Source organism: Oryctolagus cuniculus, chromosome 17 (genome assembly GCF_964237555.1).
Source record: "Oryctolagus cuniculus chromosome 17, mOryCun1.1, whole genome shotgun sequence".
NCBI classification, from domain to species: Eukaryota; Metazoa; Chordata; class Mammalia; order Lagomorpha; family Leporidae; genus Oryctolagus; species Oryctolagus cuniculus.
The window spans coordinates 47,117,689-47,144,247 of record NC_091448.1 but is presented as its reverse complement, the minus strand read 5'-3'; the positions used below and the strand labels follow the sequence as shown (position 1 = coordinate 47,144,247).

The following is a 26,559-nucleotide window of genomic DNA, read 5'->3' as shown; positions in this document are numbered from 1 at the left end:
TTGCCTGGGCTGTGCCAGGCTGAAGCTAGGGGTCAGAAGTCCATCCTGGCCTCCTATGTGGGTAGAGGGGCCCAAGCACTTGGGCCATCCTCCACTGCTTTCCTAGGTGCATCAGCAGGGAGCTGGATCAGAAGTTGAGCAGCCAGAACTCTTAACTGGTGCCTGTATGGGCTGCTGGTGCTGCAGGTAGCAGCTTAACCCACGGTACCACAATACCAGCTTTTTGTATTTGCTTTTTTAAAATGAGATTTATTTCCTCATCAGTAAAAGGAGCCAATTATCTTCTTAGAATTATTGAAGTGTAATTGTTCTGAAAACATCTGATACATAGTCAACACCCAGTGATGTAATGATATTTTGTTCTTGCTTGGTTTTAGCGCCTGCTTTGCTGTCTCCTGCTTGCTGATCGCATATGGAGCCAGTAACCCCAACTGTAAGTGTGCTCCCCACCCCCCCCCCGGCAGGGACTGGCGAGAGGGTGGCCAGAGGGGCTGCAGGCCCAGCAGCAGCTCTCGGATGCCGTACTGAACCCGGTGCTCACTGCCCGCGCTGGGGGACCCGGCAGGCCTTTGCTCCGTTGTCCACCTCAGGCGGGTGGCCGGGTCAGAGGGCCGCGGCCCCAGACAAGTCTGCTGAGAGCTCCCAGAGTGTATGAAGCCCCCACCTCCCTGCCAGGCCCAGCCGGGCCCTGGCAGCTTCCACGATGCCAACCGAGGGTGGTCCTGCCCAGGCCGGAAGGGCCACTGGTCCTCGGCCCTGCTCAGGTGCGGCTGGCTTCAGGGACTTGGAGAACAGACTCCAGTGTCTCACCAACGTCTCTGCCAGGCCTGTCCACTGAGGGTTTTTTTTTTTTAGTGCAAACACAAACACATAATGCAGTGTGATTGCCTTAATTTTAAAAGGCAGGTCAGGCAGGGTTTATGGTAGGGGGAGGCTCAGGAATGAAGTGGCTGGGACAGGGACCGCCAGGAGAGTGCTCTCACCAACCCTCCCTTCCCATCGCTGGCTCTCCCCCACCCCACAAGGGAGGGGACACCCACGTAAGCTGGAGGCAGGGGCTTGGGCCAGGCCCCTGGGCTAGGCCTCCCCATCTCACCAGGCCTGTCACTCAAGGGCCAGCTCCTCTCCAGACTTTTGGGACTCTGTATTTCAGTTTCAGAGAAGCAGCTTTAGGCCTCGTGCTTGCAGCTAAGGGTGGTGGGAAGAGGGCACGAGCGTGCACCTTTGTCCGAGCCCGGGCTCCTGCAGGATGCAGGAGGGGAGCGTGAGGAGAGGCCCCCAGGTGGCAGGCACTGGTGCTCGCTGGCTTGTCATTCATTCGGGCTGTGTTTCCTGGGGGCCTGCTCTGTGTGGGCGCCGGGCCGGGCCCGGCCCCGGCCTCCTTCTCGGAAGCTCAGCTGTGGCACCTGGCTTCTGAGCTGTCTGTGTTTCCCCCCAGCTCTCTCTGTGCTCATCTTCATCGCCCTGGCTCTGAACGGCTTCGGTGGGATGTGCATGACCTTCACCTCGCTGACGGTAAGGAGTGATTGTGCTAAGCTCTCTAGTTCTGTGAGCTGCTTGTGGATTTCAGGCAGCCTTCACTGGTTTCCATTTGCTGCGTGTGCCCAGACATCCCAGGCAGCACCAGGGCCATGGTGAAGTGGCCTGACAGCAAAGCTGGTGGCAGCCTTGGGGGCAGGGACCTCCTGGGTGTGACTCAGATCCGCACCCTCAGGAGACAGGAGCAAGGGGACAAAGGCTGCCACTCACTTTCTCTTTTCCGGGGCCAGTGTCACCATGGTCTCCGGGAGCTCTGCCGCCCCAGCCCACCTGTGCCTGCCTGCAGGGAGAGCCCCTGGGCTGCCCGTTCTTGCTTGCCACGTGCGGGGCACAGACAGCTGCTGGGGATGGCGGCGTCTCCTTGGGCTGCTGAGCACTGCCTTCTCTGGAGCTCTGGGATGCGGGAAATGTGCTGCCTTCTTAAAAAAATATTTATTTTAAAGGCATAGAGAGAGAGAGATTTTTCATCTACTGGTTCACTCTCCAAATGGCTACGACAGCTGGGGCTGGGCCAGACCGAAGCCAGGAGCCTGGAACTCCATCCAGGTCTCCCACACGGGTGTCAGGGGCTCAGGAACCCAAGCCATCCTCCGCTGCTTTCCCAGGTGCATTAGCAGGGAGCCAGGTGGGCAGCAGAGCAGCTGGGACTTAAAGTGGTGCTGTGACATGGGGTGCTGGTGTCACAGGTTGAGGTTTAGCCCGCAGTGCCACAACGTGGGCCCCAAAATGCGCTGCTTTTTGCGATGACGGAGGCTGAGGAGGGCTCAGCTGGGAAGCAGACAGGTCAGAGGAGGAGCAGAACGGCTTCCTGAGGGAGGAAGGCGGCGTCTGCGGGCTCGCCGAGCGGGGCAAGGCTGCCGCTCCAAGTCAGCTGCTGGGAAAGAAGGAAGCCGAGTGCACGTGCCTCCAGTGGGGAGAGCTTGCCTGCAGTTAAGGCAGCACCTGGCATCAGACCCACAGTGTGCTGTGGCCGCTGGTTTCCTCGTCTCGCAGCTGAGGGGCCCTTGTTTTACTTTATGGGGCCCTGGGGACTTTGGCCCTCTTCTCGAAAGGCGCTGGAGAGGTGCTGGCTCCTGTGTGACCCAGCTGGCTGCGAGCTGGAGGCCAGCCCGGGCCCAGCGTCTTCGGGCTCGCGTCCCCGTGCCTTGCCTTGTTGCCTTAGTCCTGGCGGGAAGGATTGGCTGTCTGGGTCTGGATCCGTGGGTGTGGACAGTTGGGTGCCGTGTGCGTGGGTGAGAGACTCTCCGTGCAGGGCGGCCGGTGGCTCCTCAGGGTGTGCGTGACCCCGAATCTGAGCTCCGTCGCTGTGCTGTGCTGGTGCTGCCGTCCAGTTCTTTCCTGCGGTCTGGGGCACTCTGAGCCTTCGGTTTTTAGCCAGGTCGATTGAAAAGAAAGATGGGTATGTCCCTCCTCTCTCAAGTTCCCAGAGGAAGGCAGATGTTGAAACTGAAAGCTCTGTTCAAACCGTCAAACATGCACAAATTCCAATAAGCGTGACAGTTGTGAAACGGGAGTCGTGGTTCTGCTTGTTCTTGGGCAACGAAAACCACACGGTCTTCCATCAGGAGGAAGAGTGCGGGGCTGGCGTCTCCCTGTCGTGTCGGTCACGCGGTGCCTTGTCAGGGATAAAGAAATGAGATGGTCCTTGGTGTGTGGTTTTTTTTTTTTTTTTTTTTTTTTTAGATTTACTTTATTTATTTATTTGAAAAGCAGAGAGAGAAAGATCTTCCATCTGCTGGTTCATTCCCCCAGATGCCCGCAACAGCCAGGGCTGGATCATCAGGCTGATGGCAGGATCCCAAAACTCAGTCCAGTCTCCCACATGAATGGCAGAGCCCAAGCACTGGGCCATCAGTGCCCCCTCCCAGCAGGCACATTCGCAGGCAGCTGGGCCAGAGGTGGAGGAGCCAGGACTGGCACCAGCACTCCTGTGGGCGATGCTGAGCCGCTGTGCTGTGGCAGCTGCTCCTGTAGACTTGGCTTGTGCTCTGAAGTACAGAAAGGTGCTTTTCATGATCAAGTGAGGAAAACCAGCATCCACGACCCACTGGAGAAAGCCACGAACGTGAACTCTGAAGTTTGCCCAAGAAACTTTTAGGAGTGACTAGTAGGCCCCTAAGGATTCTTTGCCTCTTTTCACTTTTTATGATTATGAAATAAAAATGACTTCATTTGAGAAATCCAGAATTTCATAAATATCAAGTATGGATTATAAAATTATGTAAACCTACCTTAATCAGTTTGGGGTATATCCCATCAACATTTTTTTTAAAGATTTATTTATTTATTTGAAAGAGTTACATGGGCGGGGCGGGGGGGAGAGGCAGAGACAGAGAGAGAGGTCTTCCATCCGCTGGTTCACTCCCCAGTTGGCCACCAACAGCCGGAGCTGCGCCAATCCAAAGCCAGGAGCCAGGAGCTTCCTCCAGGTCTCCCACGCAGGTGCAGGGGCCCAAGGACTTGGGCCATCCTGCACTGCTTTCCCAGGCCATAGCAGAGAGCTGGATTGGAAGTGGAGCAGCTGAGACTTGAACTGGCGCCCATATGGGATGCCAACACTGCAGGCGGCGGTTTTACCCTCTGCAGCACAGTGCTGGCACCCCATCAGCATTTTTTAAAAATCATTTTTCTTTGTTGAACTGTTATAACTTGCTTTTTCATTTACTGTATCTTTTATATCTTTTCCTGCCAGTATGTAGAGACTCTCCTTGTTTGCAAAGACTCTAGAGAGCGGCCCCGTTGTTAAGCATTACACGTTATTCTAGAAGGCTGATGCACCACCATCTGTTCAGCTAGTTCCTCCTAATGGACGCTGGGGTTGTCTTCCAGTTTCCCCCGTTTAGGAGCGCTGCTGAGGCGGGTCTCCCTGTCTGTGCATTTTTGTAAAATAAATTCCTGGAGGTAGAACTGGGGCCACAGGCTCAGCTTTGGACACAGCATGTGCTGTCACACGGACGGTCTTCCGCACAGGCTGTGCGCTGATCCAGGCCAACCAGCATGCAGGAGAGGGCTTTGCTTTTCTGTTAAGATTTATTTTATTTATTGGAAAGGCAGAGTCACACAGAGACAGAGAGAGACAGAGATAGCTTCTGTCTGTTGGTTCACTCCCTTAATGGCTGCAACGGCTAGGTCTAGAGCGTGCCAAAGCCAGGTGCTAGGAGCTTCTTCTGGGTCTCCCATGTGGGTGCAGGGACTCAAGTACTTGGGCCATCCTCCAGTCAGACGTGGAGCAGCACAGACCCAAACTGACGCCCATATGGGATGCCAGTGTTGCCGGCGGCGGCTTTACCCACTGCTCACAGTGCCAGCCCCAGGAGAGGGTTTTCTCAAGAGCTCCCTGGAACCAGACCTTTCATCTTTTGAACATTAGCCCATTTGATCTGGTGGAAAATGAGGTGCCTTTTTTTTTTTTTTTTTAAACATTTGTTTATTTGAAAGTCAGATGGCCGGTACCGTGGCTCACTTGGCTAATCTGCCTGCGCTGCCGGCACCCCGGGTTCTAGTCCTTGTTGAGGCGCTGGATTCTGTCCCGGTTGCTCCTCTTCCGGTCCAGCCCTTTGCTGTGGCCGGGAAGGCAGTGGAGGATGGCCCAAGTGCTTGGGCCCTGCACCCCATGGGAGACCAGGAGGAAGCACCTGGCTCCTGGCTTCGGATCGGCGCAGCGCACTGGCCACAGTGCACCAGCCATAGCAGCCATTTGGGGAGTGAACCAACAGAAGGAAGACCTTTCTCTCTCATTGTCCAACTCTGCCTGTAAAAAAAAAAAAAAAGAAAAAAAGAAAGAAAGAAAGAAAAGAAAAGAACTATACACAGAGAGACAGAGAGATCTTCCATCTCCTGGTTCACTCTCCAGATGGCCATAATGGCCAGGGCTGAGCCAGACCAAAGCCAGGAGCCAGGAGCTTCTTCCGGGTCTCCCATGTGGGTGCAGGGGCCCAAGCACTTGGGCCGTCCCCCACTGCTTTTCTCAGGCTCATTAGCAGGGAGCTGGATCGGAGCAGCTGGTACTTGAACCGGTGCCCATATGGGAGGCGGTGGCCTTACCCACCATGCCACAGTTCAGGCCCCATTATTTTTTAACAATCTTTTAACTATTAGCAACATGGAGCATCTTTTCATTTCCTTCCTGGTCATTTGTATTTCTTCTGTGAATTGCTTCTTTTTATCATTTGTCTATGTTTTTAGAGTCCTTTTTTATGATTTGTAAGAGTTCTGTTAAGTGTAAAGAAACTAGCTGTCTTTCTGAGTGAGCAAGGGGTCTTACCCTAGCATTTTTAAGCCACTTTGTGGTCCATGATTAGGCTTCATGAGGGCTGTGTACTCCCTTAAAATGAAGTGAATTTGACAAAATGTTGAAAAGAATTGTAAAATAATAATTTTTTTAAAAAATGTTTAAAATAATGGACATTGTAAAAAAAAGTATGCGAAGGTACTTCAAAATGTTCTTAGAAAATACCTATTGTGGAAAAATCATGCATGGATTTCACATTTTTGCACCAAAACAAACATCTTAATGACCTGTTTGTGTGAGCTTTCCAAAGTCCCCTGGAATGTGCTGCTCAGGTGCGTTTTTCTGGAGGGAGGGGTCACTGCCTCCAGCAGCCTCCCCCAGGTCTGTGTCAAGACTGAGAGCTGGCAGCAGGTCATTTGTGTTAGCTCCTGGCTGTCCTGCTGCAAGCTGAAAAGTTACAGAGGCCACATGGGACTGGGCAGAACATCCTCTGATCATCTAGCGCACTTGGTTGCTAGGGATCTGTTTCAGGGAGGCCGTGGCTTGTTCTTCAAGCCGTGGGATGTGGCTCAGGGGTCAGCAAATGGCCAGACCCAGACCACTGCCTGTTCTTGTAAACAAAGTGTCACCGGAACACAGCCATGCCTACTGCTTGCGTGTTGTTTATGGAAGCTGTGACGAGAGACCTCGTGGCTTCACGAGCCTGCAGGATTGACTGTCTGGTCTCCTGGCCCTTTATGGAGAACGTTGGCCAGCCTTCAGTCTGCAGGCTCCAAGAAGCTGTCGCTCACTGTTCCCCATGCCCGGGCGAGGACAGGGGCTGACGCCCACCCGCTCGCTCCACATTCCTGGTGAGCACCTGCAGAGTTGTGCCTTCCCACTTGCACCCAGCCCTCAGCCCGGGGGGATCTGCTTGCCTGTTCCCTCATCCCGCGAGGCCTCCAGAGAGGGCTCTGCTGAGAGCAGGCCCCGCAGGGGGAGTGAGAAGCAGGTCAGCAGGGACAGGCCCGGAGCTCTTGGGCAATGGCCTGGGGCTGGCCGGGGCTTCTGCTGAGCAGGGCTGAATCAGGTCCCGACACAGCCTCAGTCTTTAAAAAGCAGAACTGTCAGGCTCAGCTCCTGGAGACGCTGGGCTAGAGCATAGTGGCGTTTTTAGTCTGTGTCTCCCGCCTGTGTTCTGATTTGGGCAACAAAGGAATCATCAGGGTCGCCTTTAGGAGCTTCCTAAATCAAGTCATTCTGTGATAACCTGGGACCCTAGGCGAATGTGTTGCCAGAATCCGGGGCGGGGGGGGGGGGGGACTTTCTGAGTCCCAAAGGATCTTGATGTTGCAGGGGCTGTAGTCTAAGTAAAAGCAGCCAGGGCTGGAGCTGTCACCCTCTTAGCAGAGAGGGGGGCCCATGCCAGGTGGGCTGTCCCAGGACCAGCAGGTAGCAGTGTGCAGGGAGGGCTCCAGGCCAGTGCCTAGGTGCAGAGCGCTCCCTGTGGCGTGGAGCCGCAGCCTCCCCTGACATCTGGTCGGCACACTCTAGTCTGTTTGCTCAGTGCCCTGCGTTTGTCCAACCCTTTAACTCGCTCCATCGGCCGCAGTGCAAACACCGGGCGGTGGCTGAGCCGGCGTCTCTGGGCTGCCACCCGCGATCCAGGGCCTGGGTGCTTAGAGCGGGGAGCAACTGTGGCCAAAACTGCAAAGCTGTCCTTTCCAGTTTTTTTTTTTTTTATTTTTATTTTTGACAGGCAGAGTGGACAGTGAGAGAGAGAGACAGAGAGAAAGGTCTTCCTTTGCCGTTGGTTCACCCTCCAATGGCCGCCGCTGCAGCCGGCGCACCGCGCTGATCCGATGGCAGGAGCCAGGATCCAGGTGCTTTTCCTGGTCTCCCATGGGGTGCAGGGCCCAAGCACTTGGGCCATCCTCCACTGCACTCCCTGGCCATAGCAGAGAGCTGGCCTGGAAGAGGGGCAACCGGGACAGAATCCGGCGCCCCGACCGGGACTAGAACCCGGTGTGCCGGCGCCGCAAGGTGGAGGATTAGCCTATTGAGCCACGGCGCCGGCCCCTTTCCAGTTTTTTGTTGTTGTTGTTGTTGTTGTTGACCAAGTTAGACAGTGAGAGAGAGAGAAAGGTCCTCCTTTTTTCGTTGGTTCACCCCCCCCAAATGGCCGCTACAGTTGGTGCACTGCACCGATCCGAAGCCAGGAGCCAGGTGCTTCCTCCTGGTCTCCATGCGGGTGCAGGGCCCAAGCACTTGGGCCATCCTCCACTGCCTTCCCGGGCCACAGCAGAGAGCTGGACCAGAAGAGGAGCGACTGGGACTAGAACCCGGGGTGCCAGTGCCGCAGGCAGAGGATTAGCCTAGTGAGCCGCGGCGCCGGCCTACTGTCCTTTCCACTTCATTAGTCTGACCCCTGTCACATGAGCTGTCACCTCCATGGAAAGGGGGGTCGCAGAACACTGCTCAGTGAGACTTTCTCGCTGGGCTTTTCCTGGGTGACTCCTTGAAGTCTGGCTGTAAACCTGTGGGAAGGGCAGGGAAGCAAATGCCCAGGGGAGCCCCAGCCCCAGCCCAGCCGGCGGTGCCTGCAGGTGCCTGCAGCCGGCCCCACCTGTGCGTGTCCCCGGTGTCTGTCCTGTGCCTGGGGAGCCCAGGGCAGCCAGCTGACTGCCCAATAGAAGGTTCCGCCCCATCAATCTCCAGAGGCAGCAGAAAGTGCGCTGGGGGCGTCGGCAGGGCCGGGCCAGGTGCCCCCTCCCTGCTCCTTCATCAGTGAGGCGGAAAGGTGACCGCAGGGACCTTCTCCTGGTGACGTGTGCTGTGCCTGCAGCTGCCTGGTTGTTTGGATTGTTCGCCTGGCTTTGCTGAGTCCGCTTGTCCAGGCTGGTACCTGGATCCTGGGCTATACAGGGCATTCAGAACTCAGGTGTGTTATGCCAGCCACCTCTGCAAGGGGCCTAAGGGCCCCCGTGCCAGTCCCCTGCCACTGCCTGGCTCCTAAGCTTACCCAGGCTGTGTGTGGAATCTCCCCAAGGCCAGGGTATGCCCCGAGGGGCATAAGAAGAGTCATTGCCAGAAGCGCTGTGTGGTAGCCCTCTGATCCTGCCTGTGGCTACCTCACCGCCTGCCCTGGCACAGGCACGCACCCTTGGACATCTTAGAGGGGGGTCCCAGCCTCACTGTCCCGGGGCCTTAGCCTCAGGGCACTCCTGTTGGCAACCACGCTCTGTGGCCAGGCTGCAGGGGAGGAGCCGCCTGCAGCTGCTGTTTTCGCCTCTGGGAAGGTCACACAGCCTGGCCTGTTTATGGTGTAGCGGAGGGGCTGAGAGTGAGTCATCACGGAGCCGTGGGGGCCAGGCCAGGAGGGCGGGTCTTGCCCTTGCAGCCCATTCCAGGCAGCAGGTGGCCGTGGGAGCACCCAGGAACCGGGAGAGGGGCGTGCGCCCCACCTGCCAGTGCCGTCATGAGTCAGGAAGCGGCCTCGGCCCGTGTGCCCCCTGGCAGCAGCCACTGCAGCGCGGCGCCAGCTTCCTTCTTGGCAGCAGAGCTGGTTCCTGCTTCCTGAGCAGGGCCCTGCGCTCTGCACTCGGCCAGCGTCCACCAGCATAGCCTCTGAGGCGGCGAGGCAGGCAGAGGGGGTGGGGGAGAGGCAGCGTGAGCAAAGAGGGGCAGCCAGACCCTGGGGGAGGAGCTACAGGGGAACGCAGACCCACCTGGGGGTGTGACCTTGCTCTGTGGGGAGGTCAGCCAAGGGCAGGTGAGGGCAGGGGGCAGGAGGGTGGAAGAGAAGCCTCTGATGGGGGTGTGTAAGGCATCTCGGGTCAGGGAGAGAGCTGGGCTGCCCAGAGGGTCCTTCGAGGCAGTGCGGCCTGGGGACTGTGCCTGTCACCTTCACTGGACTCCCAGCTTGGTGGATTCATTATATATGAATCAGAGACATCTGTCTCATACGGTTGCTTTGAGGATTTTAAAGATAATATGTAGGGGTTGACGCCACTTGGGACGCTTGCATTGCATATCAGAGTGCCTGGTTCAAGTCCCAGCTCTCCTCCCAATTCCAGCTTCCTGCTAGTGTGCACCCTGGGAGGCAGCAGGTGATGGCGGACTGAGGTTCTGCCTTCTGGCTTCAGCCTGACCCAGTCCAGCTATTGTGGATATTTGGAGAGCAAACAGCAGGTAGGGAACCTCTGTCTTTCTCACGTGCTCTCTCTGCCTTTTAGAGAAATATTATCAATTTAAAAGATAATATATAGAGTAGGTGTCACATAGCTGCCGTTACTATATGTCGTGTCCCACAGTGAGGAGCAGCTGCTCAGGCCGCTGCTGGACACAGGCAGTGGGGGAAGCTCCTGGCAGCCACACCAGCTTTGGGAGGAAGAGAGGGAAGCAGATTAGCTAAAGGATAAAGTCAGCATTACCATTAAAACAACTAGCCAGTGTCCACAAGGAAGCCCCATCCTCTCCTGTCCCTGTTTTGTGATCACACACTGGCTGTTGTCAGGAAGTTTATGCTTTGGTTTCACTGGTCAGCGTCACCCTTAATGTTCTTTTCAGAGTTCATCTGACACAGATGCTAGGTAGTCCCAAAAAGCTGGAACACGCTTTCGACTGCCTATTTAAAAACGTCCACGGGGCAGCTGGTGTTGTAGCTCGGCAGGTAAAGCGGCCACCTGCAGTGCCAGCATTCCGTATGGGCGGCCGTTTGCATCCTGGCTGCTCCACTTCTGATCCAACTCCCTGCTCGTGGCCTGGGAAAAGCAGAAGACGGCCCAGGTGCTTGGGCCCCTGCCACCCATGTGGGAGACCTGGATGGAGTTCCTGGCTCCTGTTTCAGCCCAGCCCAGCCCGGCCCCATCTGTTGCAGGCATTTGGGGAGTAAACCAGGAGATGGAAGATAAATCTCTCTCTCCCCTTCAAATAAACTTTCAAAGAGAAGTAAAGCTCCCTTTAATACATTGAAATGGCTGTGTCAGGGTGCTTTTCACTTTATTTCTTCTTTATGTATATTTTGTCCCATATATTTTACAACAGACGTATGTTGCTTTTCTGGGGAGGGAAAGTAATTGGAGAGACGGTGAAGGTGCTGGTGGGAAGACTGGTGTTGCTTGTCCTGAGGCTCTGTGCCTCCCTAGGAGCAGCCCTGATGACCAGAACAGCCTGCTGGGGAGAAGAATTTTCTTGGTGTTGATAAGAATGTTCCAGGCAGGGAGCGGCAGGCCCCCAGGCCAGCTGGAAGGCCACTGCGCTTGTCCACACCTGAGGGCAGGGGTCTCATTCATGGACAGAGGGAGCAGGAGCGTGGAGTTCCTGACCTTCCTTGTCCTTGCCGTGGTGCTTGGAGGTCAGGGAGGCCTCGGGGGGCTCACCTTGAGGTGAGCCCTGTTGCTTTGGCCTCTGGCCCGGGTCAGGCTTAAGGCGGGCTTGAGATGGAGAAGGGCTTGCCTGCAAGCTGTCCTCTTCTGGAGCACCCTTACCCTGGTGAGAAGTCTGAGACCCTCCTTGTGCCCAGACTGCAGCGACCTGAACGATTTCTTGGCTTGAGTTTGCACACGGGGGCCATCTTGGCCTCCATCCGCTCTGCAGCCTGGGCTCTAACAGGCCGTCTTTAATCCCTTGCTTTCTCCACCTACCCTGGTTAGGTTCGCTTCTCCCTCCTAGGCAGAGCTAATCTTTCTCCACCTACCCTGGTTAGGTTCGCTTCTCCCTCCTAGGCGGAGCTAATCTTTAGGTTCTCCTTAGAGTAGATATGGCCCCAGAGAGGTCTCCCCCGTAGTTGGGCGGCTTCACTGGAGTGACCAGCATGGAGCAGCCCCAACAGCTGAGCGTGGGGACTGAAGCATGGCCTTGAGCCGCGGCATACCTGGGAGGAGGTGCATGGAGCACAGCTGGCACCTTCCGGGCTCACCTGGCAGTGCCAGGCACGCATGAGCACAGTGGATTTCCTTAGTCTTCTGCTGGAAGGAGTTTCTGAATGGCCCTTGTCCTGCTCGGCCCTCCCTGAGAAGTCTAGAAGGCCAGAGGCCTCCTTCTGCTGGGAGAAGAGCTCTCTGTGTGCGGTGACTTTGTGCGCCCACCCTGGCCACACACCATAGGTTTGTTCATATTCCTTTTAAACTAATTAATTATTTTGTTTGAGGAGCAGAGAGAGACAGAGACAGAGAGAAATCTCCCATCTACTGATTCACTCCCCAGATGCTCACCGAGGCCGGGGCTGGGCCAGGGTGACGCCAGGAGCCAGGAACTCAGTCCAGGTCTCCCACGTGAGTGGCACGGATCTAAGTACTTGAGCTCTGACCTGCTGCTCTCAGGACAGGTATTAGCAGAAGTCTGGATAGGAAGCAGAGGAGACAGGACTCAGATATGGGATGTGGGCGTTCCAAGAGGGAACTTAACCACTGTGCCAACACCCACCCCCACGCTCCTTTCTAATCCCAAGGTTCCACAACATCTTATCTTAAATCCTTTGTTCATGGGTTGTTGTGTGGTGTTTTTTTTTTTTTTTTTTTTTTTTTTTTTAGCAGCATTGAGATCCAGTTCACATACCTATTGTTTAAGTTCACCTCAGGTTTTCAGTTCAGCAGTTTTTGGTGTCTTTGCAGAATAGTGCAGCCATCATTGCCATCGATTATTTCACCCCAGTTAGAAACCCTGTACCCATCAGCATCCCGCTGTGTTCACTGCCACACCCTCTCCCTGGGCGCTGGGCAACCATGAGCCTCTCTGGAGGGGAGAGCAGAGGAGCCGTGGCTGGCTGGCTGGCTGGCTGGCTGCGAGGCTGTGCCTTGCCCCATGTTGTCAGATGTGACCGTGCCTGGATTTCTGTGTGATCACAGAAGGGTCCACCTTGAAGCCGTGTCTCCATGGCCCCTGTCGCTCTGCACCCGGGATCAGCTGATGTGAGACTCTGAGAGGGGCCTCTTTGGGAACAGAGCCTGGGTCCCTCTCAGGCAGGATGAGAACCCCCTCCCTCCTTGCCTGCAGGAATCCTGGGCCAGGCCCCTCCGCCTTCCTGAGAGAGCTGCAGCATTCTGATTGGCACCTCCTAGAAACCTACTCTCTCAGAGCCCAAAGCTGACATCTGGTCCTCCCGGAACACTGTTATTTTTATTTATGAAGTGACGTGCTCATCCCCAAATAGATGAGTTGTCCCAGGCTTCCCTGCCTGAGGCTCCTAACGCTGCTGTCTGGCTTCTCAGGGCAACCTTGCAAAGAGAAGGCCCTGGCCTGTGCGCAGAGCAGAGGGGGACACTGGCCCGCCCGAGGGGCATGCGCCGGTGCCTTCTGTTCGGAGGCTGGCTTCTTCACTGCCTGCCCTCCCCCTCCTCCTCACCCTCCATCCAGGAGGGAGAACTTTCTTTTTTAGAAAGATTTTAAAGATCCATTTATTTATTTAAGAGGTAGAGTTACAGAGGGAGAGAGATCTTCCGTCCCCTGGTTCACTCCCCAAATGGCTGCAATAGCTGGAACTGGGGCTATCCGGAGCCAGGAGCCAGGAGCTTCTTCCAGGTCTCCCATGTGGGTGCAGGCGCCCAAGCACTTGGGTCATCCTCTGCTGCTTTCCCAGGCCATCAGCAAGGAGTTGGATTAGAAGTGGAGCTGCCAGGACATGAACTGGTGCCCTTATGGGATGCTGGTGCTTCAGGCGAAGGCTTAACCTACTGCACCGCAGAGCGGGCCCCAGGGAGAACTTTGAATTAGCAGCAATTACCCAGAGACCAGTGCCCTGTGACTCACACAGACAGGCGGGAGGTGAGCGGTGGCAGTCCTCTGTTGCGCCCCTGCCCCCGCCCTCTCTGCTGAGATCTGCCCCTTCTCCTTCAGCTGCCCAACATGTTCGGCGACCTTCGGTCCACGTTTATCGCCTTGATGATAGGCTCCTATGCCTCCTCGGCCGTCACCTTCCCAGGAATCAAGGTGAGATGCGGACAGCAGGTTTCCAGCACGTTCCCTCTGCGCTAGCAGCTCCCTCCACCCTCTCTGGACAGAGACGTCACTATGGGAGCCGGGAGTGGCCCCGCTGCCCCAAGCCCACCTGGACAGGATGCACCTGGGCACCACGGGCCTCAGCACGGAGCAAAGAGCGCTGTGGGCCGCCCGGGCCAGGAACCTGCTCTTTGCTGCAGGTGTTGCCGCCCGCGGGCTGGGGTGGGGGGAGGAGCAGTTGGCTCTGGCTCCTACTCCAGTCACCCACGCCTGTTGTTGTCGGGCTGCTGCTCCCCACCTGCGAAAGCTCTGCCCGCGGCCAAGTCCATTCAGCTGTTTCCCTCGCGGGTAGCACTGGGAATCTCACGAGGCTGGGGTGTGGTCATGGTGTGGCAGACTCCTCCGTGGTCTGCCCCACTCCTGCCGGGCCTTCAGCACGGGCCTGTCCCCTCAGGCGTGTGTGGACAGGGGGGCCCAGGCAGGCTGCTCACCTGGGAATGGAGGAGGAGGAGGTGGGGACCTTCAAGAATTCCCTGCTCGTGGTGTGGAGGAGCCGGCCAGTGTGTCCTCCCCTTCTCAGGGTCTCCCTGCTGCTGTCCTTCCTGGAGCCGCCTGTGGAGGTGCTGGAAGTCAATGGTAGTCAGGCTGTGGCATGCAGCGTGCTCCCGTGCCGAGCACGCTGCCAGGCCACACGGCGTAACCCCGCCACACCAGGCGAGCGCGTGTCACGCAGGAGCAAAGGAAGACACGTCCATCTGTGCGTCCCTCGCATGTGCTTTTGGCACCTACCAGATGTAGGGGTGCCTCCAGCAGTGTGCGGGAAAGCGGAATGACAAGTTTATTTTGATGCAAAATGATTTGGAAGCCCATGCACAGTTTTTGTTATCCTATGCATTTTCCACGAACTTTTTGAAGACCCTGGGTGTTCTAGGTGGGCAAGGCTAGCAGGTGCCTGTCCTCCGGGCTCTAGAATAACCACAGACGAGTAACCAGGGTCCACCCAGACTGGCTGTTGGGCCCAGTAATCAGAGTCATACAGTGGCGGGATGGCCCACAAAGGCCTCTGCCAGGCGGTAGCAAACAGTCCAAGTGGAAGCACCCCCGGCAGGTTACCAGCACGTGCAGACGAGCAGGGATTGTTGGCTCGTGGGGCGACGGATGAGCAGACAGCCAGGCTCACGGGGCTGTGCCTCCTCGCGCAGCTCTGCACAGGGAGGGCAGGGGCTGCCAGACGCCCCCGGCCTGCTGCCAACTACGGCTTTCTTCTGCTAACTCTGTCCCTCTGCCCCCCTCCATCATGGTCAGCTCATCTACGACTCCGGAGTGTCCTTCATCATCATCCTCGTGGTCTGGGCTGGCTGCTCCGGGCTGGTTTTCCTCAACTGCTTCTTTAACTGGCCTCTGGAGCCCTTCCCGGGCCCGGAGGACATGGACTACACGTAAGTAGCCGCGCCGTCTGCCCCCATGCTCTCGCTCCTGCCAGGGTCCTGGGCAGTGCCAACACACACTCTCCTTCGGCCTCCAGGGTGAAGATCAAGTTCAGCTGGCTGGGCTTTGACCACAAGATCACAGGGAAACAGTTCTACAAGCAGGTGACCACGGTGGGGCGCCGGCTGAGCGTGGGCAGCTCCATGAGGAGCACCAAGGAACAGGCGGCGCTGCAGGAGGGCCACCAGCTGTGCCTGTCCACCATGGACCTGGAGGTGAAGTGCAAGCCGGACGCCGCAGGTACCCGCTTCGCGGCCCTCTCCTTCCTGGGCAGGAGGGCAGGCCGGCCAACCTGGACCTGGGCGTGCTTGCTGAGGCTCTGTGGGGACATCTCCCTGAATTCCCACCTTATCCCGGAAGGGGGCTAGGAGGTCTGCCCCACTCCAGCACCAGCCCGTGAGCCTCCCCTAGACCTGTCACTAAGTTCCCCACCCCTCACCTCCAGCATGGGTGAGAAAGGCTTTTTGGCAGATCTGACCTCCCGCGCCCAGCCCAGGTGGGCCGTGCCCCTGGCCCTGAGCCCCCGCACCTTCTCCCCGCAGCGGCCCCCTCGTTCATGCACAGCGTGTTCAGCCCCATCCTGCTGCTCAGCCTGGTCACCATGTGCGTCACTCAGCTACGGCTCATCTTCTACATGGGCGCCATGAACAGCATCCTCGAGTTCCTGGTCAGCGGCGATCAGAAGATAGGTAGGTGGGCCCTGGGCCCTGGCGCACAGCCCTGCGGGCGTGGGGCTCATCCCACCGGCCGGAGTCTAGGCGGCCGGCTGGAGTGTGTGAGGCTGCGCTGGCGAAATCCCCGACAGTTTACGCATTGGGGAGATTTCGTCACCACCAGCCCCGACGGCTCCTTCATGTCCCCATCAAGGTTTCCCAGTGTAGGAGGCAGGCAAGGACTGAAATAGCTGCGTGTGCTTGGGGTGTGGCGTGTGTGGCGTGTGTTTTCCAGGGCTGGAGGGGGTGGCATGCAGGGCTGCGGGCGAGAGCCCTGCAGAGTCCCCCACCCGAGCTGGCTCAGAGCTGGCCAGTGAAGCCCAGCGCCGGAGGCCCGCCCCCAGGGCACCCTGCACTGAAGCAGGCCCAGGCGGAGTGCCCAACTGGTTGAGGCTTGTTAACTCCGGGAAGTGTAGCTGATAACCCACATGCTTTCCCAAACAACGCAGAAGGCTGTCAGCTGCCCAGCCGGTTTGCACCTACAGAGGAAGCCAGCCCTTCCCAGGGCGAGCTGACTCAGCGCTAGCCCCAAGCCCGACAAACACTCGCAGCTGCGTCCCGCGGGCGGTTTCGCCGTGTGCAGCTTTTCTGTTGTTTGCTTACTTGTTTTTCTCTGGAGGAAGACATCCCAGGCCTGTAAGGAATCAAATGTCGGTTGTTACAGGGGACAAGAGAGCCCGGGCTCCCCGTGGAGATGGGGCTGGCGGTGGAGTAGAGTGGAAACGCCCAGTGTCGCGGGTGTCCCGGCGGAGCCCAGCGAGCAGGGCTTGCAAAGGGGGAAACCACTGCTTAACTTTGGGTTTTTTGTTTTTTCTTTTTTTTTTTTTAATTTTACTTCTTTATTTAAAAGCTGACTTAGACAGGGGCAGAGACAGAGAAGTCTTCCATCTGCAGTTCACTGCCCCCAGTAGCCTCAGTGGCTAGAGCTGGGCCAATCCAAAGCCAGGAGCTGGGAGCTTCATCTGGCTATCCCACATGCGTGAGGACCCAAGCACTTGGGCCATCTTCTACTGCTTTCCCAGGCACATTAGCAGGGAGTTGGATCAGAAGTGGAGCAGCCAGGACTCCAATCGGTACCAATATAGGGTGCTGGCACTGCAGGTGGAGGCTTTACCCACTGCACCACAGTGCTAGCCCCAAGTTTTTTTTTAATTCATTTATTTATGTACTTTATTTTTGTATTTTATTTTTTATGTACTTTATTTTTGTATTTTATATATTTATGTACTTTTATTGAAAAGCAGACACACACACACACACATACAGATTTCCCGTCCACTGGTTGAGTCCCCAAATGCCCACAACAGCTGGGGTTGGACCAGGGGAAAGCCAGGAGCCAGGACTCGATCCAGGCCTCCCAAGTCCTTGAGCTGCCTTCCAGGGTGTGCATTAGCAGGAAGCTGGGATCAGAAGTGGAGGGAGGACTCGAGCTCAGGCACCCTGTGGGATGCTGGTGTTCCAGGTGGCAGCCTGAGCGCCGTGCCAGACGCCCAAGCCCTGTTGACTTTGTGTAGCCAGCAGGGTTCCCTGGTTTCTCAGAGAGAACTCCCTTTTGTGGAAACACTCAGATCTGTGGGGCATACTCTGGAGAGTTGGCCTACCCTGTGTAAACACCCTCAGGCTACAAGGCTGGAGACCCCGGATGTGCAGAGAGTGCCCTCGCCCCCCGAAGGCCGCCTCCTGCTGTGGAGCCGTGGTCTTTTACTGAAAGTCTCTGAGAAATCGTTTGCTGTCCAAGAGGAATTTGTTCAGCTACTTCCTATATTCAGACTCAGTTTCAAGAGGTAGAAGAAGTCAGGCCAGGAAGTTTGTGCTGTGGTGCACAGGGCATCGGTCTTCCCCATCCTGCTCCTGTGGCCTGTGCCACCAGCACCCCCTGCCCTGGCTCTGCAGGGAGCCAGGGGCATGTAGGGAAGCCAGCTCTGGCTGTCTGGGGGAGACCTGTGTTGTTATGCCTGGCCCGGGTGTCCAGGGCGGGTTTCTTCCCCTCTCACGCAGCAGGGAGATTGCTGATGGAAGGGATGTGCTGGGTGTGCGCACAGCGGGGGCAGCTGTGACAGAGCGGGGCTCTGACTGCCAGGCCTTCCGCACGCAGACGCCACTTCCCCGTCCAGCGCCTGGCCAGCGTCACGGTGCTGATTCACAGCTGCACGTGAGCGAGGCGCCAGCAGGCGGGAAGGCGTGAGCAGGGCCTCCTCTGAGCCCGTTCCCCGCAGCCTGGCCTGAGCTCAGGCCCCTCTGAGCACTCCTGGAGTGGGGCCTGGGGTGAGGGGTGCCGGCCCTGAGCCCACTGCTCCCCTCCCCGTGCCTTTAGAACGGCCTTGTTGTCTCTGCCACTTAGCTCTCTCCTTTCTGCTTTTTTGCCTTTGCTTTCTCGGTGCAGTGATGGCCACAGGTAAGCAGGGGGATTGTCAGTGAACGTGGCAACAGCCCCCCCCCCCCAACCAGTCTCTGTTCAAGCAGAAACCCCCTGTCTGGGTGAGAGGGGTGGGGTGGGGGTGGGGTGGGCGGTCAGCATCCAGCTCCGATGTCCCTGCAAGCTGGCCGCACAGTGTTGAGTCTGAGGAGAGGCCCCTGTGAGTGCTGCCTGCCTGCCGTGTTTCGAGAGGCGGGTGCCCGTGGTCGGCCGCACACAGATCCCTGGGCACGAGTCCCGGCATTGAGCATTGGTAATTCTGTGGTTCCCGAGTCATGGAGACTTCCTGGAGCTTCTGGGGAGGTCGTGTGGCCCCAGATCTCATTAGCTGCTTCTCAGACATGAGCAGGCATTGGAACAGGGGTCCAGTGACCTGCCCCTTGCTCTGGCTTTGCTTTCCGAGGTTGGGGTTTCTGGGCTCCCCACGTGGAGGCGGGGCTGCAGTGCCAGCGCCTGGCCCTGTGCCCACAGCCCCCGTGACGTGGCCGTCTCCCTGCAGTGGCCCTCTACACATCCATCTTCGGCGTGCTGCAGCTGCTCTGCCTGTTCACTGCCCCGGTCATCGGCTACATCATGGACTGGAGGCTGAAGGAGTGTGAGGATGGCTCCGAGGAGTCCGAGGAGAAGGACGCCAACCAGTGCGTAGGCCCAGCTGGCCCCGCGGAAGCCGGGTGCTGGCACTTCATAGTCGGCGGGGGAGGCGCGAGAGCCGTGTGCCCACGCTGCTGGTGCAAGTCCTTAAAGGCGCTCCTCGCTCTGCCAGCCCTGCACGCGTGTGGGGCCCTGCTCCTCCGTGTGGACGGAGGAGGGATGGCGGGGCCGGGGTGCGAGCAGCATTGCACTGGCCACCACGTGGGTGTTTATTGATTTGCCGAGGATCGGGAGGCTGAAATGAGGGCCTGGAGCCCTACTGTGTGCATGGGCTGTGCTCTCGGGTCAGAGGTCGAGCTAAATGCCATCTGTTGGCCTCCATTTAACATGGCATGCTGCTGTGGATTGCATCCGGCCCTGTCACAGCCTCAGTTAAGCTTCACGACATCATGATGGGGTGTGCTCGTGCTGTACCCATTTTACAGGTTAAGAGCTGGAGCTGGGTCACACCAGAAGTGATGGGCCTGCGTCTGCCTGCTCATCCCCCAGCCCTTGTCATTCCTTCTTGGAAGCCTCGGGGTGGTCCCTGGGGTGTCTGTGTGGGTGCTGAGGCTGGGATCAGTGGTCGCTAATCACAGGACATAATTAGAGAGTGTGCTGTGTTATCTAGCTCAGCTTCTACAGCCAGGAGCTTACCTGTGCCCATTCGGGGCCCATCTGTGGCAGATATCTCTCCTTCACCCCCTCCCGCCCCCCAGGGGAAATCTGCGTACTCCCTCATTTGGCTTCCCAGTCAGGCCCATTATCTACTTCCTGCACGGTTGGGGTGAGCCTGAAGGCAGTGGTGAAGGCAGGCACGGCACCTCCCAGCCGGGCGCATGCCTCTCTCCGCTGATGCTGCAGGTGGCATCCCCAGGGCTGCTGAACTGTGCTCAGGCGGCCTTGGAGTCGTGCGTGGGTCCTGCAGCCCTCCTCCAGGGAGCCCCCCAGCCCCTGTATGCCCCATGTCTCCACAGAGGCGAGAAGAAGAAGAAGCAGCGGGACCGGCAGATCCAGAAGATCACCAATGCCATGCGGGCCTTCGCCTTCACCAACCTGCTGCTCGTGGGCTTCGGGGTGACCTGCCTCATTCCCAACCTGCCGCTGCAGGTGGGTGTCGGGCAGGGAGGGGCCGACCGGGGGCACGGGTGCAGACTGAGAGGAAGCTTTCCGCCAAGCACACAGTTTTTCCACGCCCGAGTTCCTCAGCCAGCCCGCCATCGGGCGCCTGGGACCTGTGGGCTCTGTGCTGGCGGTGGAGGTGACCGGAAGGGGCCCTAGATGGCTCTCACCGAAGGCTCCCCTCTGTGGAGGCTCATTGTTTGCGGGTCCTTTGGGCATCTTGTGTACTGTGAATTGCACCACGGTGCTGGTGCCAGGAGCTGTGTGGGGTCGCCTGGGGTGACTCGATGTCCGACAGGGGCTGACCTACCTGGTGCAGTGGTTCACGCGTGCCGATGGGGTCTCTGCTCCCTGGGGTTTCAAAGCTCACTCCCTTTGGGGATTTCTGGTGATTTTTGAAACCCACATTTTGGCAAGATTGAGAGCAATGCAGACTCTCGCCTGCCTGAAAGTGTCTGGCCATAGGTTTCGGACTGTTCTCCAGATGTGTAAACCTAAGAGGGACTGGAGCGATGGCGCTGCTTCCAGACAGGTGTAACCCAAGTGTAGATGTTATCTCAGACAAGCTCCCGCCTCTTTACACGTGGCTAGGTGTTGAGGTATGTTAAATACCCAGGTGTGCACACCCACGGCCACTGTTACCTCTCTGTGCCAACACTGCTGCCACAAGCCATCTAAGACCTGCACCAGTGCCAGGAGGCAGCACCGTCACGTCCCCGGTGGCCTCGCTGTCCTGCTGAGCTGCCCTCCCTCCATGACTGGCAGACCCTGCCCTGACCACCTTGTCCAGGCTTGTCCCCTGTTTGACTCAGTTCTCATCGAAGGCAAAGCTGAGAAAAGAGAACAAAGCACTGGAAGTGGGGTGGGGGAGCCTGCCCAAGTGTGTGTGTGTGTGTGTGTGTGTGTGTGTGTGTGTGCGCGCGCGCGCATGTATGTGGGGTGGTGGTGTGCACATCTGAGCAGGTCCTCTTTCCGCCCTGCCAAGAGCAGCCCCAGCCTCCTGCAGCTCCTGCACTCCTGGGAGCAGGTGCTGGCTGCTGAGCAAGATGGCAGAGCTGTGTACAAAGGACAAATGCAGGGTCCTGGGGGCCACGTGGGCTGCTCCTGTGCCTCTCAAGGGCTTCCCGAGGCTTGCTGAGCCTGCCCGCAGTGGCCTTCCTGGGAAGACTTTGCTCGGTGTGATGGTGGTTACCAGTCGGCAGGGCTGGGCCACCAGGCAGGGGGGCCTCTGGGCAGGTGCTCAGGCAGGCAGAGGTCAGGATTCCCACGCTGCTGCCCAGCGCTCTGCTGACGCGTACTTATCAACAGTCCCGTGGGGGTGAAGGTTGGGGTGGCACATGGCCCTTACATCTCTCCCTGCCACGGACGCTGACCTCAAGCCTCCAACACAATGCCACCAATAGTGGAGTGGGAAGAGGGCCGCAGTTGCGTCCACAGGACAAGGCCACAGCGAAGCATTTTGGGAACTGAGGAGTTTTGAGTATTTGGCACCTTTTTTGTTTTTTTTTTTTTTTTCCTTTAAAGTTATTTTTTATTTGAAAGATTTCATCTACTGGTTCACTCCCCATGTGGCCACAATATCCAGGGCTTTGCCAGGTTGAGGTCAGGAGCCATCCAGTTCTCCACAAAGGTGGCAGGGATCCAAGGACTCGGCCATCTTCTGCTGCTTTCCCAGGCACATTAGCAAGGGAGTTGGATCGGAAGTGGAGCAGCTGGGAGCTGAACCAGCACCCCTATGGTGCTGGCATCCCAGGCCATGGCTTTCCTTGCTGTCCACACTGCCAGTCCCAACCTTCGTTCTAATATTACTTATTTCTTTGTAAGTTTGTATAATTTAGTTTTCTTAAAGATTCTATTTTATTTGAAAGGCAGAGTCAGATAAACAGGGAAAAACAGAGCGACAAAGAGATCTTCCATCTGCTGTTTCTTCACTCCCCAAATGGTTCCAAGGCTGGGAAACACCATCCCTGTCTCACATGTGGGTAACAAGAGCCTAAGTACTTGGGCCATCATCCACTGCTTTCTCAGGCACAGCGGGGGGCTGGATTGGAAGCAAAGCAGCCAAGGACTCGAACTAGCGCTCCGACGTGGGATGCTGGCACCCCAGATGGCCGCTTAACCTGCTGTGCCGCAGTACCGGCCCCTGTATAATTTAGTTTTTAATAATGACTATGGGGCTGGCATTGTGGCATAGTGGGTTAAACTGTCAGTTGGGATGCAGCATCCCAAATGGATCCCGGTTCAAGTCCTATGTGTTCCACTTCCAACCCAGTTCCCTGCTAATGCTCCTAGGAAAGCTGCAGAAGATGGCCCAAGTATTTGGGCCCTACCACCCATGTGGGAGACCCAGCTGGACTTCCAGGCCCCTAGCTTCTGCCTGGCCCAGCCCCAGCAGTTGCAACCGTTTGGGGAGTGAATCAACAGATGGAAGACCTCTCCCTGACTTTCTCTTGAACTCTACTTTTCAAATAAATAAATGAATCTTTTTTTTTAAAAAAAAGAAGATTATGCTTAACAACTGGCTCACTAAAGTCCTAAAATTCACAGGTTGGCTCTGGAGAGCTGGCTCAGGCAGCTCCGGGTTCTTATCGCTCCTGTTGCTCGGGACTGCAGGTGGGAGGGCGGGGGACAAGATGAGGCCCCATGGTCTCCTGCTCACGCTCTGCTCTCCCTCAGATCTTCTCCTTCATCCTGCACACGATCGTGCGAGGCTTCATCCACTCTGCCGTCGGGGGCCTGTATGCTGCCGTGTAAGTCCTGCAGGCTGCCGGGGACAAGGAGATCAGGCTGAAGCTGCAGGTGGTAGCAAGGCCCTGAGGCCAGCAGGGTTGTCTTCTTGAATCAGGGGACAGGGGCTTCTGCTGGATGGCTCAGGGAAGGCCATGCCTGGAGACAGTTGGGTGCTCACCAGCCTCGGCCTTTAGCACGAAGTCAGCTCCCCAGCCAGGGTCAGTGCCCCTGGGCAGTGCGTGATGGCCTCAAGGGCCACTGCTCAGCCATGTCCTGGGCTGTCCCTGGCTGCCCCCTGGGAAGGATGGGTGGGTTCTGGTTGCCTGGGGCGAGGTGTCACAGTCCAGGTGGCTCTCGGTAGGGGCAGGGTCACGCATACCTGAGCCCAGACCTGGCCACGGGGGCCCTGCTCTGCTGCAGGCTTCTCAGGCCTTGGCTAAAATGCAACCCCCTCTTTTTCTGAGAGGCTACATTGTTGTCCCTCCATTGACCCAGGGCTTGGCCCCAAAACTAGAACCCAAACACCGTCAGCCCATGGTCTCTCCGTCTCTGTGAGAGCTGTCAGCTGAGATGAAGCCCAGAGCTCTCCCTCTCCCAGCAGCATCCCACGGGGTCATTCCAGGTCCGCTGTCCCCCGCCTCGCTCCCACAGGCCTGGAGGAAGTTGCGGCTGCCCTGGCCGGGCCTGAGGGAGCCAGGCAAGAGCTGTGATGCCGAGTTTCCGTGATTACACAACGCTCCTCTGGATAAGGGCACTGCGGAGCCGGGCCCGGCCTCCCGTCTGCTCCCTGGGCCTGTTTCCCAAGCCGCAGACTCTGGCTGGCACCACGCTTTCCACTCAGCGCAGCCAGACACCCAAGGGCCTGGGGCGCATCTGGGTGGGGCGAGCCCTCCCCAGAGTCTGGGGCCTCAGGCCGGTCTGAAAGAGAAGCCCTTGGCAGACCTGCTCATCAGAAAGCAAGCCAGGGGCTGGCATCCCCTTCTCTGGCCCCAAAGGTGCGGCCTGGGGCACTGGCGCACCTGCAGCCAGGTGGAGGCAAAGGTGTCAGAAAGTCGAGGGGGCACTGACGGGTCTGCATCGTCCCCACAGGTACCCCTCCACCCAGTTCGGCAGCCTCACGGGCCTGCAGTCTCTGATCAGCGCGCTCTTTGCCCTCCTGCAGCAGCCGCTGTTTCTGGCCATGATGGGTCCCCTGAAGGGAGACCCTCTGTGGGTAAGAAGTGTCGGGGGCGTGGGCTGGGAGGCCTCACCCAGGGGTCTTCGGAGCCCTGGGGACAGGCGGTTTAGGAGCTTCGGTTAGAACCAGGCGAGGGCCCCTTGTGAATGGGGGATCAGAGTTCCTGTCCCAGCCGCACCCTGGCCCCGCTGGCCCGGGAGACGGAGCCAGCCTGGGGGAGGGGGGGCAGGAGAGCTGGGGAAGTCAGTGTTTCTCGGTGTTCGACCTCCGCTGTGACTTTGATCGCATTCCCTAAGCTGGGGCGAGGGAGGGCCTGGAGCCGGCCATGGCGTGACGGAGCCGGCCATGGCTGATGGCCCTGCCTCCCTCGCAGGTAAATGTGGGGCTGCTGGTGGTGAGCATGCTGGGCTTCTGCCTGCCCCTCTACCTGGTCTGCTACCGGCGCCAGCTGGAGCGGCAGCTGCGGCAGAAGCAGGAGGATGACAAGCTCTTCCTCAAGATCAACGGCTCCTCCAACCGAGAGGCCTTCGTGTAGCCGCCGCCGTCAGACGGAGCCGGCCTCGGCCCTCCCTGCTGCCGGCCCACGACCCAGGATGCTCTCCCTCACCATGGCGGCACCCACGCTCCCGCCCAGGCCCCGGGCCTGCAGTGAGGAGCCTGAGAGCGCTCAGGACTGCGGTCCTCCACTGTCGGAGGGGCCCCGGGGGGCTGAGGCCTTGGGGCTCGCGTGCTGTCTGTGGGCAGGTGTTCGCCCTCCAGAGTCTGGAGTCTGCCTCCTGCCAAAGCAGAGGAGTCCGCCATCCACTGCCCGCCACCTGCTCCTCGGCCGCATGCCCACCAGCCACACCCGCTGAGGACAAAGCTTGCTCTGTCTGCACCCCCTTGCCTGGCCCTCACCTCCTCCCCTGGCCAGTCTGAAGCTGCCTAAGGAAGGAAGGACCCGCTTCCTGTTGTTGGTGCTAACTCCATTGTGATTCCAGCCCCCTGTGGCCTGGACACACAGGGCCTGGCCTCCCATTCAAGGCCAGCGGGGCAGCCCCCAGCACATAGGCTGGGGAGGGGGCGGAGGGCGGGAGATCACACAGAGCCTCAGCAGCTGGGGACGAAGCCTCCTGGTTTTCCCTAAGCTCCCCCCTCGTGTCCTGGGGAGGGGAAGACGTTTCCACTGCCACCCCCAGTCCAGTCTGCAGCCTACGTGAGATAAAGGGGTGTGCCTTAGCCCCCCTTCCCACAGCTATTTTCGTGGGATGGGAGTAAGGCTGTGGCTCCCAGATGCAGATGTGGGTGAGCAGGTTTGGGAGGGGCGGAGGGGAGTGTGTGCGTGTGTGTATGTATGTGGTGTGCGTGAGACGGGGATGGGGTAAAAGGGGTGGGCTCTGGGTATCTCCCAGACAGGAGCCAGCCAGGCCTGCAGCGGGCCCACCCGTGGAGCCAAGCCTTGCTCAAGGCCTGGGCTCATTCAGGGTCACAGCGCCCCCTGCTGGTAGATGGCGCCAGCACCAGGAGCTGTTTCCATGGGGGAGGCTAGGCCTGCCAGGCTCTCAGCAACCCACCCGCTTTGCCTGCCCCAGAAATGTCCCAGACTTCCTGGGGCGCTGAGAGGGCTGGGTTGGTTTTCAGGTTTTTAGTTGTTTTTCTCTGGGTTTTATCACCTTTTTTTTTTTTTTAATAAAGCAATAAACCCATTTTGCTCCTAGTGAGGGATGCCCCTCCTAGCATGTCAGTACACGGCCCCATGAGCCTGGTGGTGAAGGCAGGCAGGATGAGATGGGCTGCCACTGCCAAGCCCCAGCCCAAACAGCTGCTCACGTCTCGGGGTAGCAACCACCTGGGGAGAGGCCTTGCTCTCATACCGCCGAATACAGTGGGCCCGTGCAGGCTCCAGAAGTGCACCCCCCCCCCCTTTATCCCAGCCCCTTCCATCTCCTACACATGTGACCTGTGGGCCGTCCCACAACCCTGAGCTCAGGAGGGAGGGTGACACCAGGAGAGCCGCGGGCTAGGGAGCAGAGCAGTGTGGATGCGGCAGGGACGACAGAGCGTGGGAGGGGTGGCCCACACAGCTCCGTGGGAACAGTTAAGCACCTTTTGCCCACAGAACCTCCAGGCTTCAGGCTGCTCACATGTTAACAATCAAAACCGAAAAGAGCGAGATGCACATCTCCCACTAGTTCTGTGATATGGTGATGGTTATTCTGGGGCGTGGGGAGGAGACAGGTTCTGTCCTCAGGTCTGGGAGACGCTGAGTTCCATCAAGCCTGTTCTCACAGTCAGCACTTGCAGCGCTGTACCCATGCTCACCAACTTTGTGGCTCTGGGTGCTGCCGGAGCTCCCAGGACGCTGGCTGACAGTGTGGAGTCCTGCCTTGCCTCTGGCTGTGATTCCCTCTTCCCAGGGCTTCAAACCCACTGGGAGGAAGACGAGGACGGGGTTCCTTCGAAGTTGAAACAAATATCAAGGTTGGGCAGGTGATTTGGAAATTTATATTCATTAAATAAAAGTTTAAAAAAAAAAGGTTGGGCAGGTGCGACCTGTGCATGCCCAGCAGTGCCCAGACCAGGCCAGAGTGGGAGCTGCCAGGTGTCGCCCTCTGTG

The 26,559-nt window shown here is 58.0% G+C and overlaps 1 protein-coding gene across 3 annotated transcripts in view; it reads left to right on the top strand.

Annotated features, from left to right (window-relative positions):
• SLC43A2 (solute carrier family 43 member 2) overlaps positions 1 to 26,478 on the top strand; it is a 38,055-nt gene extending 11,577 nt beyond the window's left edge. For all 3 annotated transcript variants that reach the window (XM_051824561.2, XM_051824559.2, XM_051824560.2), the window contains exons 4-14: positions 378 to 433; positions 1,439 to 1,515; positions 13,586 to 13,678; positions 14,993 to 15,126; positions 15,213 to 15,415; positions 15,718 to 15,864; positions 18,804 to 18,942; positions 19,912 to 20,044; positions 22,733 to 22,806; positions 23,876 to 23,999; positions 24,337 to 26,478. In XM_051824561.2, coding sequence (XP_051680521.1) covers positions 378 to 433; positions 1,439 to 1,515; positions 13,586 to 13,678; positions 14,993 to 15,126; positions 15,213 to 15,415; positions 15,718 to 15,864; positions 18,804 to 18,942; positions 19,912 to 20,044; positions 22,733 to 22,806; positions 23,876 to 23,999; positions 24,337 to 24,498 — 1,342 coding nt within the window. In that variant the 3' untranslated portion in view covers positions 24,499 to 26,478. The remainder of the gene's footprint in view (positions 1 to 377; positions 434 to 1,438; positions 1,516 to 13,585; positions 13,679 to 14,992; positions 15,127 to 15,212; positions 15,416 to 15,717; positions 15,865 to 18,803; positions 18,943 to 19,911; positions 20,045 to 22,732; positions 22,807 to 23,875; positions 24,000 to 24,336) is intronic.
• Positions 26,479 to 26,559: the final 81 nt, after the last annotated feature.